General features: G+C 51.9%; 2 protein-coding genes across 2 annotated transcripts; both read right to left on the bottom strand.

Moving 5' to 3' along the window:
• Window positions 1–317: 317 nt before the first annotated feature.
• On the bottom strand, window positions 318–7,641 carry LOC311617272 (carbonyl reductase [NADPH] 1). Its single transcript, XM_084873703.1, has 3 exons — window positions 7,207–7,641; window positions 6,456–6,563; window positions 318–3,125 (listed from the first exon to the last, which is right to left on the bottom strand). Exons 1-3 carry the CDS (start codon window positions 7,493–7,495, stop codon window positions 2,689–2,691), a joined length of 834 nt encoding a protein of 277 aa, XP_084729829.1. The 5' UTR covers window positions 7,496–7,641; the 3' UTR covers window positions 318–2,688.
• Window positions 7,642–10,953: 3,312 nt separating this feature from the next.
• Window positions 10,954–15,058, bottom strand: LOC311617266 (carbonyl reductase [NADPH] 1-like). Its single transcript, XM_084873696.1, has 3 exons — window positions 14,613–15,058; window positions 13,966–14,073; window positions 10,954–12,042 (listed from the first exon to the last, which is right to left on the bottom strand). Exons 1-3 carry the CDS (start codon window positions 15,022–15,024, stop codon window positions 11,606–11,608), a joined length of 957 nt encoding a protein of 318 aa, XP_084729822.1. The 5' UTR covers window positions 15,025–15,058; the 3' UTR covers window positions 10,954–11,605.

Here is a 15,058-nt window from a genome sequence, read left to right as displayed (position 1 = left end):
TCATATTTGTAGGAGAGGAAAGGCTGTGTTTTATTTTATTTAAAATGTTTTTATTGAAATTTTTTGAGAGAGAGGAAGGGAGAGGAGAAACAACCTTCAGCTGCCTCCTACATACCCCTCACAGGGGATTGAGCCTGCAACCCAGGCATGTGCTCTGACCCGGAATTGAATTGGGGACCTCTCGGTGCATGGGTTAGTGATCAACCAACTGAGGCACACCAGCCAGGGAAAGCAAGGTCTTATTTTAAAACTTTAACCCTCTTAAGATCCACTCAAACACTAGTCGCATTACTATTGACTCAGCTGTGTTATCTTAGTTAGATGAGTTTAATTAAAACCATTCTTGTAGCCAAATTGGCTAATCAGTGCAAAGTTCTCCAGTTAATGATTCATTTTTAGCAATGTTACTATGGACATTTAAAAACCAAGTCTATTCCTTTACTGTTATGTACAGAGCCCCACCCCCACCATCCTGGATTCAGTAATTATTAACACACTGACAACCTCGTTTCATAAATACCTCTCTCCACCCTCTTCTCCCTTCATCCCACAGGTAAGTTTTATAATTGAACACACCTTACTTTCCCCACAGATATCCAATATATGCCTCTAAAAGAGAAGGACTATTCTTATAAACACTGTGAACACATCCAAAATTAACAATTTCTCTGTATTGATTATTTGGTCAGTGCTTCAATTTCCTTGATTGTCTTAACAATTTCCGGGTTGTTTTGATCAAACCAGGACTTAATCCAAGTTCCTATGATCACATTGCCCTTGATTGACATGTCTCTGAAGTCTCTTGAACCTATGGCTGTCCTGTTACACATTCTCCCCCCACCCCCCACCCCCACTTAAAAAAAGGAAACATAATTTGTCCTATGGGATATCCCATAATTGAAGGTTAGTTGATTGCTGCCCTTGGTATCTGTTGGCTTCCTTTCTTTTTCTGTAAATGAGCAGTTCTACACCCATAGGCTTGGTTACTCACATGCATGGATATTTCACAGTGGCTCCCTGCTGTGAGCCACTCTGTGCACCCAGTGCTCATCCTCAGAGAATCCCCACATTTAGCCCATTTTTTTTTCTTTTTTAAGTCATTTTTAATTTTTTTTCATTTTTAATTTTTCAATGATGGTTAATAGGACAAATTTTATTACTTTCAGGTGTATACGCCCTAGTGATTAGGCATTATACAACTTACCAACTGATCATCCCAAGTAATCTCAGACCCATCGGACACCACACTTTGTTATTACGATACTAGAGGCCCAGGGCACAAAATTAGTGCACTTGGGGGGAGGGGGGTCCCTCAGCCCCACCTGCACCATCTCGTAGTCTATGAGCCCTCGGGAGATGTCCGACTGCTGGCTTAGGCCCACTTCCTGCCAAGGCTGCTGCTCGGCTTCTGGCTGAGTGGTGCTCCCCCTGTGGGAGCACACTGACCACCAGGGGGCAGCTTCTGCGTTGAGCATCTTCCTCTTGGTGGTGAGTGTGTGTCATAGCAACCGGTCATTCCACTGTTTGGTCAATTTTCATATTGGCCTTTTATTATATAGAATTATTGGCTCTCTTCTGGATATAAGTCCAGCTTAGGAAATATAGTCAATGCATTGCAGGTCACCCATGCACTGAGAGGTCACCAATTCCTTCAAAATCCCTTTACCTTTTTCACCTATCCCAACCTCCCTATCATCAGGCAACCATCAAAATGTTGAGCCCATGTTTTTGCCGTTTTACAAGAAAGTCCCCAGAAAGCTAACAGGCCAGAATCCAGGATAAGGAGGCACAGCAGGTGAGAGCGCCAGTCCAAAGAAAAAGAATGTAGTTAGGAGCCATGCATTAGGAAGGGCTGTTAAACACCTGATCACCTAACAAAGGGCTGCCACCTGCAGGGAGACCTCTGGTTGAGTGCAGGTGGTATTTTGGGAGTGGCAGGCTTCGAGTCAGATGGATAAAGTGGGATTAACTACTTACCCTCCTGGGATGTGAACGGCAGGCCCCTGGTGGGTGTTTTGGCACTGCCTGTGTGGTTTTCAGGAACTGGTGTAGGTTGTAGGTGGGGAGGGGACGCCTGTATTCTGGAACCACTGAGGTTTTGAGGGAAGTGTGTTCTGAAGGAAGCCAGAAGCCCAGCATGGCTATTGCCTTTCTGCATCAACAACACCGTATCGTTGGAATGTCAAAGTAATGTCCTTTTTTCTGGACAGGCACCGCTCTGCGGAGACCACGGTTCCCTCATGTTAGGGAGTTAACTGCTGACTGTGAGCTACCCTGCACCCATCTAATATTATATGTTATTAATATATAATAATTCTATATATTAAAGAAGTACATGTCTATCATTTTACTTTTTATCCAGTCCCTGAGGTTTCCCCGCGTTGCTTTCCCCACCCCCCTAACCTCTCACCAGCGGATTTAGTGTAACCCACTCATGTCTCCTCTTTTGAATCTAATGTCAAAAACTGCCATTCTCTGGAGCATTATCGCAATCCCTTGAGATTCTGCCTCCCGGCATTTGTCGACAATTTGGCTCAAATAAACTCACAAAAATTCTTCCCAGGTTTGATTGCTACCTACATGAACAATATATCTTATTCGGATAGAAATGATGTGACAGTGTGCATGTCCTTTGGTCAATGCAGGACAGATAGCACAATGGGGCCCACAGAGGGGGTTAGGGGGAGCTCACCACTGTTCAACCTTTTTCTCCATAACGAACTGTCCGTGAGGGCCCTCAGCATCGGGGGGCAAGAGGGCCAGGAACACGGGGGTCTCCGCGCCCTCCTCCGGGCTTTTGGTGGCTTTAGGCCCGGCCATGTCGGTTCTCACCCACCCCGGGCAGCAGGCGTTCAGGAGGATCCTGTCCCCTCCCCTGTGCGCACTCAGGTTCCTGGCGTGGATCCGGGACAGGACCGTGACGCCGATTTTGGTGACGCCGTACGCAGTGTTGGGCCAGCCCTCCTTCTGGTGCACCCCGTTCCGAGTGTCTTCCACGAACTTGTTCATGAGTCCCACCAGCTCCTCCTCGCTGATGGTGTCGCTTCTGAACTTCTGCTGCAGCTCAGGGCTGCAGTTCTTCAGAGCTCGGAGACTCACCATGCTCGACACGTTCACCACTCTGCCTGCAACGCGACGGAAGACGTTATGGAGAAAGGCAGGCCCGAGAATTCGGGTGCCAGACCTGCCGGGATTCAGGGCCAGGAAGTTCCCATCTGAGAAATTCAGAGTGCCAAGAGCACTGAGGAAGACTGCCCCCTCATGGAGGCCGGAGACAGGAGCAGCCTGTCACACCCAGTATGTCTCAGATGACCTCAGGGAAATGTTTCAATGGGGAGGGCGGTGCCCAGAAGTCCTATGAGAACATGAAGAGGGTTCTGCAGGAACATGCTAAGGGGACACAGGGGGTGCTCACTGCATTCAGTAGGCAGCCTCTTTCCCCCAAGGCTGTCTCCAGGAGTGCGTGGATCTTATGGTCACTGTGCAGGGCTCCATGCACAGTGTCTACTGACCGACACAAGGCAGTTCTAAGTGAACGGACAGCACCCGTTTGGAAGGCTGCTGCTCTGAGCACAGCAGATAAGAACAAATTAGTTTGCCCTACCCAGTGGTCAGCAAACCACGGCTCACGAGCCACATGCGGCTCTTTGGTCCCTTGAGTGTGGCTCTTCCACAAAACTTCATGTATGGACGCGCATATACAGTGCGATTGAAACTTTGTGGCCCATGCGCAGAAGTTGGCTTTCAGCCTGGGCGAGTCTATTTTGAAGCATTGGTGTTAGAAGAAGTGGGGGTGTTGGTCGCATGTGGCTCTTGGGCCGCGGTTTGCCGACCACTGCCCTAGGCCTAGCCGATTTGATTTGGCTTCCTGGATAGAGCGTCAGCTTGCAGACTGAAGGGTCCCAGGTTTGATTCCAGTCAAGGGCATGGTCAAGGGTATGTACCTCGGTTGTTGGCTCCTACCCAGCCAAGGCCCTGTCAGGATATGTGTAGGAGGCAACCAATCGATGTGTCTCTCTCACATTGACATTTCTCTCTCTCTCCCTCTCTCCTCCAATCTCTCTAAAAGCCAATGGAAAAATAATCTTTGGTGAGGATAGAAAAACAAACAAACAAACCCCCCTCACACATTAGTCAGCGGGCTATTTACCAGCCAGTGTTACAAGCTGACCACAACCCCGATGGGAGACCAGCCTGTGGGTCTGGGCTTCGGAGCAGTGGATGGAGCGGAGGGGGGCAGCTGCAGTGATGCGGAGGCGGGATCATTGCGGACATGTGACTCCTGCACCCTCTGAGCCATAACATGCCGAGGGCCCTTCTACCGGGCAGTGAGGGAGCCAGAGCCTGCGGGTGCTCGTGGGAGAGGCTGCGCGAGGGGAAGGCCTGCACGAAGCTGGCGGGTCAGGCAGAAGGAGTGGCCGGAGGAGATGAGCGGTCCCTCCCGCACCAGAAGACACGGCGCCGATTTGGACGGACAAGCAGCACAGGCGGAGACAGGCGCTGGCCTGGGCCTGGGCCCTGCCCGCCATGAACGGCAGGGGCTGCAGGAGGCATGTGCTAGGCTAGTGGCCACAGGCTGTCAGGAGCAGCCCCTGCCGAACTTCACGACCCTCTGGAAAGTGGAAAACTTGGGTAAAACTCAGGTAACTGGGGAGAAGAAGGAATGGTGGCAGAGGGCAAAGGAACGAATAAAAGGGGCCTGACAAAGAGAAGTCCAAGATGGCACCAGTGCCTCCGCACACGATCTGTCTCTTGGCTCAATGGCACGGGGCGCTCGGAGGGGCGGAGCCAGGCGTTGCCAAGACTAGCCTGCTCTGGTGGAAGGGGCGCTTGCTCAGCTGAGCGGCCTGGCTCCGGAGGCAGTTCCCATGACGCCGTGATGAGCTGAGTGGGACCGTGGGAATGTGCCCGCTCCCTTGGTTCTTACTCGTCAGGTTCCATGTACAGCTGCGCTGTGACAAGGTGACACTGGCCTGCGGGCAGATGCAGTGGCCACGTGCGAACGAGCTACTGATGACACTGCGATCAGTGACCACAGGTGTTGGGAGTCTGAGTGAGTCTCCTCGGGATGGCAGATGGATGGAAAGGGACCAGTCTGATGAGGAGCCTCCAGCGAATGTCTGTACTGAGAAACTAAGGGAACAAGGAAGCCATGGTACTGGCAGCTCTAATACCACGGAGGCCTACGCAGGCAATCCAAAACCTAAGCCTGTAAATGCCTCCCGGTTACAAAACCGGGACCGAAGGACCACCAATCAGAAACAGACACCTAGGCTTAAAGCTATAGCTTACCGCTAATTCCCTTATGATGTTTCTGCCTTTTCTCTGTAATAATCTCTCCCCCACACCTGTGCACAGAGCATTCCTAAGCACTTCCGGTTTGCTGTTTCCCAATTCAAATAGATTTTTTTTCTCAAAGAAACTTAATTTCTTGATATGCTTCGGTTTATCGCTTAAGAAAACGAAATAGTTCTGCCAAAGTAGTTGTATGCTGGGTAAAGCGTAACTGGCCAAGGCTTGGCCCTTTGCCCAGAGCTGCTGGGTAATCTTTAAACCGGACTGTCCTGCCTGATAAGACTGTCCCTGTTTACTTGGGGGTTTAGGTTCGGCTCCACAATGGATGTTTGCAATATGGTTGTGGTGAGCTGCCTGGTATTAGGCTACGACCGCTGGAGAGGAAGGTCAGAGGAGAGAGCAGGGGGCCATGTCTGCGAGGCCAGCCCTCAGCAGACACACCTGAACCAGGCGGGGAGCGTCCCTGGACAGTGGTGCCCGTGTTCCTGTCACACACAGCTGCTGTCTGCAGGCCTCCAGGTGACAACAGGGAGCTCCCTGCCCCGGCTTCCCTGGCCCCTGAGAGCTCCCCAGGGGGACTGGCTGCTCCCAATCCTCTCAGACTGCGCACTGAGCTCTGAGGGCAGTGGCTCCCCTGAGCTCTGAGTCCTTGCAGGGATTGGTGAACCTGAGGGTGGTCTTGGGGAATCGGAGCTCGTTAAAGCCAAGTGATGTTTACCTCAGCTGTGTGCGGGTGGTGTAGCACCTCAGAACCAGTGAGTGCACCTCACTGTATGGGTGGAGTACAGGAAAGGCCGTGAGGTCAGATGCAGAAGAGTTCAGGGGCCTAATGAAGTGGGGGCAGGAAAGGTCACTCAGGAAGGCAGAGGGAGGAGGGAGAGAGAGGAGGGAGGATCTGGCCTGGGATCCTCAGGGGACTCCAATGGTTGTGAGGCAGGAGCAATGACTGGCCTCTCTGAGGAGACTTCTGAACAAAGAGCTGAAGGATAAACAAGAGCTGGTTGTGCAGAGACCCGGGGGACACAGCACAGATACCCCGTCCTGGGCCTGTTGAGCCCCCAGGGGCAGTGCAGCCCAGCACAGAGCAGGAGCAGGAGCAGGAGCTGGAGCGGGAGCGGAAGTGGGAGGGCCTGGAGATGACCCCTGGCGGCAGGACTCACCTTGGGGCTTCACGAGAGGCAGCAGCTCTGTGCAGACGTCTCGGGTACCAAAAAAGTTCGTTTTCATCGTCACTTCTGCTTGAATATGAAATGGTGTGGGATCATTCACTTTCAGGAGAGAAGGAGGATAGTTAATAAATAGTAGCCATGTGGTAACATTACATAGAATCACATAAAAGGTGAATTTTGTGTAAAATTGTCGCCCATGTGCTTAGGAATGCTCTGTGCACAGGTGTTGGGGAGAGATTATTACAGAGAAAAGGCAGAAACATAATAAGGGAATTAGCGGTAGGCTATAGCTTTAAGCCTAGGTGTCTGTTTCTGAACAAGGAACATTTCCTTGTTCCCTGATGCTTGTGTGTGAGATGGTGCCATTCCCGGAGGCGGGTGAAGGGTGCACATTGGGTCTCTGACCCTGTTTGTGTAATGTTCTTGTTTATTTAACAATCCATTCAAACTCACTCAACTGCCCTAAAAGCTAATCCGGAAGAAACTGAAAACTTGAAAAGACTCCCAGGCATCTGAGCCAAGAATACAAAGGTCCTTGGCCGGAAAGCGCTCCAGTTTCTCTTGCACTTTGATCTGGTGGCACCTCTGCCCCCTCCCCCTGCCTCTCCTAGCTCCCTGGGGTGCACCCTATACACGCGAGGAGCCATATACCCCGACACACCAGCCACCCTGGCTGGAGGTGCTGGGCCGACACCTCACCCGCTCCCGCTCCCGCTCCCCCTGCGACCACCCAGCCTTTTACCCTTGAAGGCGATGCCCGCGTTGTTGACCAGCACGTTGAGGCCCCCGTACTCCTGGCGCAGGAAGTCGCGCAGGGCGCGGATGCTCTGCGGGTCGTCGATGTCCAGCGGGTGGAAGCGCGGGCTCAGCCCCTCGGCCTGCAGCTGCTGCACGGCCGCCCGGCCCCGCGCCGCGTCCCGCGCCGTGAGCACCACGTCCCCCGAGAACTGGCGGCACAGGTCCCGCGCGATGGCGAAGCCGATGCCCTTGTTGGCCCCGGTCACCACCGCCACGCGGTTGCTGGACGACATGGCCGGGCAGGTGGCTCGTGAAGCACTTGCGTGGAGAGTTGGGCTGTGGATGCCCAAGGGCTGCGACCAGGGCTCCCGCGAGGCTCGGAGCGTCTGCGTGCGCGACTGGAGGGCGCACGGTGCGCACCGGCTGGAACCACTGTCCTTCGCCCAGCGCGCAGGCGCAAGCCCCGCCCACAGGGGCGTTGCCCCACCGGCCCTGGCCCTCCGATTTGCTCGGCTAGCCCCGCCCCGCCCCTTTGCTCGGCTAGCCCCGTCCTATAGGCGTGGTCCAGGTCCTGGCCCCGCCCCGCCCCGCCCGAGGCAGCTGGGAGTGCGCACCTGGCAGGTTTCCAGGTGGGCGGGCCCGTGGCTGCGGGCCACGCCTGCCTGTCAGCAGAGAACCATTCTGATTGGTGGTCTGACCACCGTTACCCGGAACCTCGGTTCTCCGTGGGCTTTCCGCTGGTGTTTTAACGCCTGCAGCCCAAAGCAAGTCCCTGGAGCGGCACCTGTGGGATGAGCGGAGAGGAGGGGACGAGGACTCAGTGTATGTGATTTGTGCCCTAAGAGAGTGAAAGTGCAGCTCCCGGCTCCCCCCGGCTGGTCTTCCCTCTCTACCTCTCTGTAAAAAATCAATAAAAATATATTTTAAAAAAATAGAATGTGTGTGAGCCCCTCGGTCACACTGTCCCTTCCTGGGCCTAACTTTTAGGTCTCTCTGATTTCTGAGAGGGTGCAGCTTACCAGTCATCTGCAGGATGGATCTGTGGAAAGACCCATTGACCCCCCTGCTAAATGTTCAATCATTACTCTCACCCACCCGCTTTTTCCCCCCGTGTCACAGGAGAAATCACAGACTGAGAATTAGTAGCCAACTCAAACTGATACTTTACAAAGGGGCCGATATATGACGAGAGGGACCACATGCTAACCTGACCAGCTCAGGGGAGACCTCTGTGGCAGCCTTGCAAACGCAGAAACCGAAAGTAACCACAGGGTGGTCTGAAATGAAAACTTTTAATTAACACATTTTTAATTGATTTCAGAGAGGAAGGGAGAAGGAGAGCCAGAAACATCAATGATGAGAGGGAATCATTGATCAGCTGCCTCCTGCATGCCCCCTACTGGGGATGTGCCCTGACCGAGAATTGAAACAGTGACCTTCTGGTTCATAGGCGGGGGTGAAACGCTGAACCACACTGGCTGGGCTGAAATAAAAACTTTTTATGCCGGGACCGGTTTGGCTCAGTGGATAAAGCGTCGGCCTGCGGACTAAAAGGTCCCGGGTTCGATTCCGGTCAAGGGCATGTACCTTGGTTGCTGGCACATCCCCAGTAGGGGGTGCGCAAGAGGCAGCTGATCGATGATTCTCTCTCATCGATGTTTCTAACTCTCTATCCCTCTCTCTTCCTCTCTGTGAAAAATCAATAAAATATATTAAAAAAGAAAAAAAAGAAAAACTTTTTTTTTAATATATTTTATTGATTTTTATACAGAGAGGAAGGGAGAGAGATAGAGAGTTAGAAACATCGATGAGAGAGAGTCATCGATCAGCTGCCTCTTGCACACCCCCTACTGGTGATATGCCCGCAACCAAGGTACATGCCCTTGACCGGAATCGAACCGGGGACCCTTCAGTCCCCAAGCCAATGCTCTATCCATTGAGCCAAACCAGTCCCGGCAAAAAAAGAAAGAAAAACTTTTTAAAATAAAACGCAGTTTATGGTGGGTAATCATGTTCTAGGCCGACATCTTCCCTGACAAAGGTTCATCTTTACCATAACAGAGTCTGTCGTCTTTTTGCATCTACAATAACATATCATTGGAATGTCAAAGTCATTTTTCTTTGTTAGTTTTTTATATTTTTTTAAATTAAGGTTTTATATGTGTGCATATCTTATCATTGCTCCCCCTCCCAAGCATACCCTCCCTTCCCAGAGTTTTGCATCCATTGGTTATGCTTATATGCATGCATACAAGTCCTTTAATCTCTTATCTCCCCCAGATCTCCCTACCCTCCCCGCTGTAATTTGACAGTCTGTTTATTGCTTTACTGTCTCTATATCTTTTTGTTCATCAGTTTATAATGTTATTATCTATAAATGAGTGAGATCATGTGGTGTTTTTCTTTCATTGACTGGCTTATTTCACTCAGCATGATGTTTTCCAATTCCATCCACGTTGCTGCAAATGATAAGAATTCCTTCTTTTTATGGCAGCATAGTATTCCATTGTGTAGATGTACCATGGTTTTTCGATCCAATCATCTGCTGACGGGCACCTAGGCTGTTTCCAAAATCCCAGCTATTGTAGATTGTGCTGCTCTGAACATAGGTGTGCATCCTTTTTGATTGGTGTTTCCAGTTTCTTAGGATATATTCCTAGGAGTGGGATTACTTGGTAAAATGCGAGTTCCATTTTCAGTTTTTTGAGGAAACTCCATACTGTTCTCCATGGTGGCTGCACCAGTCTGCATTCCCACCAGCAGTGCATGAGGGTTCCTTTTTCTCCACATCTTTGCCAACACTTGTCCTTTGTTGATGATAGCCATTCTGACAGGTGTGAGATTTTTTTTTTTTTTTGGACCCCTCAGAGGTCAGGCAAGCTTTGTGGAGAGCACAAATCCCCTCATTAGATTGAGTTCCTAATTGACAGTTCACTATCCTGTAGCCACCTCGGAAAATGCAGGATACCTTTTATCCACTTTACTTTTTATCCAATCTCCTCCCCTCCCCTCACCTCCCTTTGCTTTCCCCTGCCTCCCTAATCTGTCACCATGGATTTCAGTGACCCACTCGTTAGGATGAAGGCCTTGCTTTTTCTCTGCTGTAGCCTTCCAGAATGTATGAGAAGCACCTGGTAATCAAATCCCAAGACTGCCAGCTCCTTTGGTCAAACAGCCCCTCTGTTCAGACTTACAGACAAGATCAGTGACTCTGAAGGCTGCCTATGTCCTCCCTGCTGGCTTACCACTCAGGATGAGACACCCCCTAGGACTTCTGCCCAGACTGTCTCCTGGAGAAATAACAGACAACCCTGCCGTCTGTGCCATGGCGCCCAGCAACAGCAGCTGCCCCCAATGCCCCTCCCGCCCTGTCCACGCTGTGAGAGGAAGAGAAGTCTGTTCTTTGTCCTTGGTTAGGACAAAGAACTGGGGCTTTCCCCTGGGAAATGAAATAACTCTCTCTCTCTCTCTCTCTCTCTCTCTCTCTCTCTCTCTCTCCTCACAGAATTCTGTCACAGCCCAAGTCACCTACTCACAGGCCCGAGAACCCTACCAGCACTTTCGTCTCCTCTTTGGATTGTAAGGTACCAAACGAGGCGCAGAACCGCCGCTCTCCGGAGCGTGATCTCAATCCGTGGAGATTCTGCTTCCCAGCAGGGGTGGACACTGTGTCAGGGCCAGCCTGACGGTGGGACTGGGCTGAGGTAGGGAGGTGGGAATTGAGAAAAGAAAGACAGGAGAGTGGGATCAGGAGGGTCTGCAAGCCATTGACCGACTGTAGAAGCTTTATTTATTTTAAATATATATTTTGTTGATTTTTCACAGAGAGGAAGGGAGAGGGATAGAAAGTTAGAAACATCAATCAGCTGCCTCCTGCACATCTCCCACTGGGGATGTGCCCGCAACCAAGGTACATGCCCTTGACCGGAATCGAACCCAGGACCTTTCAGTCCGAATGCCGATGCTCTATCCACATGCCTATGCTCTATCCACTGAGCCAAACCGGTTTCAGCTGCAGCAGCTTTATTGACTGCATAAAGCCTTTTATACACAAATACTGAATGGGAGATCAACAAAGAGGAATCTACTCTCTGTTGCTCTTACTCTCTAAGAAAAATAATTTAGGAAGCTAAATTATTGGTGAATATTTACAGACTTCTGATAAGCTATGAAAGGTCTCTCTTTATTCTGCTGACAATAGGAAAGTGGCATCAAAGCAAGTCAGGGGACATTCTGTGCGGGTAGGGGTCCGAGCATGTCAGCTTAAAAAAACGCATAAAAATTCTCCGGTTTGAATGTTTCTTGCATTAACAATATATATTAGGGTAGAAATTATTTGACAGCGTATGTGTCCTTTTGGTCTATCCAGAACAGATAACACAATGAGGCTCACAGAGGGGAGCTCACCATTTTACAACCTTTTTCTCCAAAACAAACTGTCCGTGAGGCCCCTCAGCATCTGAGGGCAAAAGGGCCAGGAACACGGGGGTTTCCGCGCCCTCCTCCGGGCTTTTTGGGGCTTCCAGTCCAGTCATGTCGGTTCTCACCCACCCCGGGCAGCAGGCGTTCAGGAGGATCCCGTCCCCTCCCCTGTGTGCACTCAGGTTCCTGGCCTGGACCCGGGACAGGACTGTGACACCGATTTTGGTGACGCCATAGGTGCTGCTGGACCAGCCCTCCTTCTGGTGCACCCCATTCCGAGTGTCTTCCACGAACTTGTTCATGAGTCCCACCAGCTCTTCCTCGCTGATGGTGTCGCTTCTGAACTTCTGCTGCAGCTCGGGGCTGCAGTTCTTCAGAGCTCGGAGACCCTCCATGCTCGACACGTTCACCACTCTGCCTGCAATGCGACGGAAGACATTATGGAGAAAGGCAGGCCCGAGAATTCGGGTGCCAAAAATGTTGGGATCTGCCCTGACCGGTTTGGCTCAGTGGATAGAGCGTCGGCCTGCGGACTGAAGGGTTCCAGGTTCGATTCTGATCAAGGGCATTTACCTTAGCTGCAGGCACATCCTCAGTGGGGAGTGTAGGAGGCAGCTGAATTGATATTTCCCTCTCATTGATGTTTCTAGCTCTCTATCCTTCTCCCTTCCTCTCTGTAAAAAATCAATAAAATACATTAAAGAAAAAATGCTGGGATTCTAGACCAGGGAGCTTTCATGAGCATTAGTGAAGACTGCCTCTATGAGGAACGCAGAGACAGTCTAGAAACCAGTCATACCCGGTATATCTCAGATGATGTCAGAGAGAGAAATGTTTTTTTTTATTTTTTAAATTATATTCTTATTAATTTCATAGAGGAAAGGAGAGGGAGAGATAGAAACATCAATGATGAGGAGGATCATTGATTGGCTGCCTCCTGCACGCTCCACACTGGGGATGGAGCCCGCAACTTGGGCATTAGCCCTGACTGGGAATCGAATCGTGACTTTCTGGTTCATAGGTCAACCCTCAACCCCTGAGCCAAGCTGGCTGGGCTCAATTTCTCTCTTAATACCAAGTAGTTCTGCAAGAACAGTTGAATGCCAGCTAAAGGTAAAGCAGTTGTTCAAAGGACAAAATCTTGGTTTGTCGTGGCTTTACAGGATGGACTACGTGTTCCTTCCCACCTCTCCTTAGCTCGCACCGGCTCCTCCGAATGGCAGGCTTCCTCCCGGTACTGTGCCTGCACCTGTCACATACATTCCATACAAAGTGTGTATGCTCAGGGGTCCTTTGGCCGGAACGGAGCAGGGAGGCGGCGAGGCAGTGAAAATAAGGGCTATGCTTGGCCAGAGCCAGGTTTGGCTTTTGCTCAGGACGGCTGGGCTAATCTTGAAACTGTTGGACTGTCCTGCCTGATAAGACTGTCCTTGTTTACTTGGGGGTTTAGGTTCAGCTCCACAGTGGATGTTTGCAATGTGGTTGTGGTGAGCTGCCTGGTATTAGGCTACGACCGCTGGAGAGGAAGGTCAGCGGAGAGAGCAGGGGGCCATGTCTGTGAGCAGTGGGCCAGCCCTCAGCAGACACACCTGAACCAGGCGGGGAGCGTCCCTGGACAGTGGTGCCCGTGTTCCTGTCACACACAGCTGCTGTCTGCAGGCCTCCAGGTGACAACAGGGAGCTCCCTGCCCCGGCTTCCCTGGCCCCTGAGAGCTCCCCACGGGGGACTGGCTGCTCCCTCTCCTCTCAGACTGCGCCCTGAGCTCTGAGGGCAGTGGCTCCCCTGAGCTCTGAGTCCTTGCAGGGATTGGTGAACCTGAGGGTGGTCTTGGGGAATCGGAGCTCGTTAAAGCCAAGTGATGTTTACCTCAGCTGTGTGCGGGTGGTGTAGCACCTCAGAACCAGTGAGTGCACCTCACTGTATGGGTGGAGTACAGGAAAGGCCATGAGGTCAGATGCAGAAGAGTTCAGGGGCCTAATGAAGTGGGGGCAGGAAAGGTCACTCAGGAAGGCAGAGGGAGGAGGGAGAGGGAGGAGGGAGGATCTGGCCTGGGATCCTCAGGGGACTCCAATGGTTGTGAGGCAGGAGCAATGACTGGCCTCTCTGAGGAGACTTCTGAACAAAGAGCTGAAGGATAAACAAGAGCTGGTTGTGCAGAGACCCGGGGGACACAGCACAGATACCCAGTCCTGGGCCTGTTGAGTGCAGCCCAGGGGCAGTGCAGTCCAGCATGGAGCAGGAGCAGGAGCTGGAGTTGGAGCGGGAGGGCCTGGAGATGACCCCTGGGGGCAGGACTGGATGCTGCCTCAAACACACTGGATGCTGCGCTCCCACACTCACCTTGGGGCTTCACGAGAGGCAGCAGCTCTGTGCAGACGTCTCGGGTACCAAAAAAGTTCGTTTTCATCGTCACTTCTGCCTTAATATGAAATGGTGTGGGATCATTCACTTTCAGGAAAGAAGGGTATAGTTAATAAATAGTAGCCATGTGGTAACACTCCAAAGAATGGCATAAAAGGTGAATTTTGTGTACAATTGGTTCCTAAGTAATCGCACTGTGCAAGGACCATTTCCTTGTTCCCTGATGCTCTCTAGTGCAGTGTTTCCCAAACTTCTCTCATGATGAGAATCACCTGGTGGAGTTGTTAAAACACAGATTCCTGAATCCCAACTAAGAAGTGCTAAACTAGAATTTTTGAGAACATATAGGTAAAATTGCATACCTAACTTAGTGCTCTGTATATAAAATCTGGGTTAGAGCACTAGTTAAGTATACAATTTTACCTATATGTTCCCAAAAATTCTAGTTTAGCACTTCTTAGTTGGGATTCAGGAATCTGTGTTTTAACAACTCCACCAGGTGATTCTCATCATGAGAGAAGGTTGGGAAACACTGCTCTAGTGTGTGAGACGGGGCCATCCCCGGAGGCGGGCGCAGGGTGCACAATGGGGTCTCTGACCCTGCTGGCGACCACCCAGCCTTTTACCCTTGAAGGCGATGCCCGCGTTGTTGACCAGCACGTTGAGGCCCCCGTACTCCTGGCGCAGGAAGTCGCGCAGGGCGCGGATGCTCTGCGGGTCGTCGATGTCCAGCGGGTGGAAGCGCGGGCTCAGCCCCTCGGCCTGCAGCTGCTGCACGGCCGCCCGGCCCCGCGCCGCGTCCCGCGCCGTGAGCACCACGTCCCCCGAGAACTGGCGGCACAGGTCCCGCGCGATGGCGAAGCCGATGCCCTTGTTGGCCCCGGTCACCACCGCCACGCGGCTGCAGGACGACATGGCCGGGCGGGGGGTCCGTGAAACACTTGTTGGAGAGCAGAGCGGGGGCTGTGGATGCCCAAGGGCTGCGACCAGGGCTCCCGCGAGGCGCGGCGCGCCTGCGAGGGCGACTGGAGGGCGCATCCTGCGCACCCGCTGGAACCGCTGTCCTCCAGCC

Source organism: Pipistrellus hanaki (assembly GCF_964339955.1).
Source record: "Pipistrellus hanaki genome assembly, chromosome: 2".
Taxonomy (NCBI): Eukaryota; Metazoa; Chordata; class Mammalia; order Chiroptera; family Vespertilionidae; genus Pipistrellus; species Pipistrellus hanaki.
Note: the sequence above shows the minus strand (reverse complement) of the source record. Positions and strands in the feature narration are given on the sequence as shown.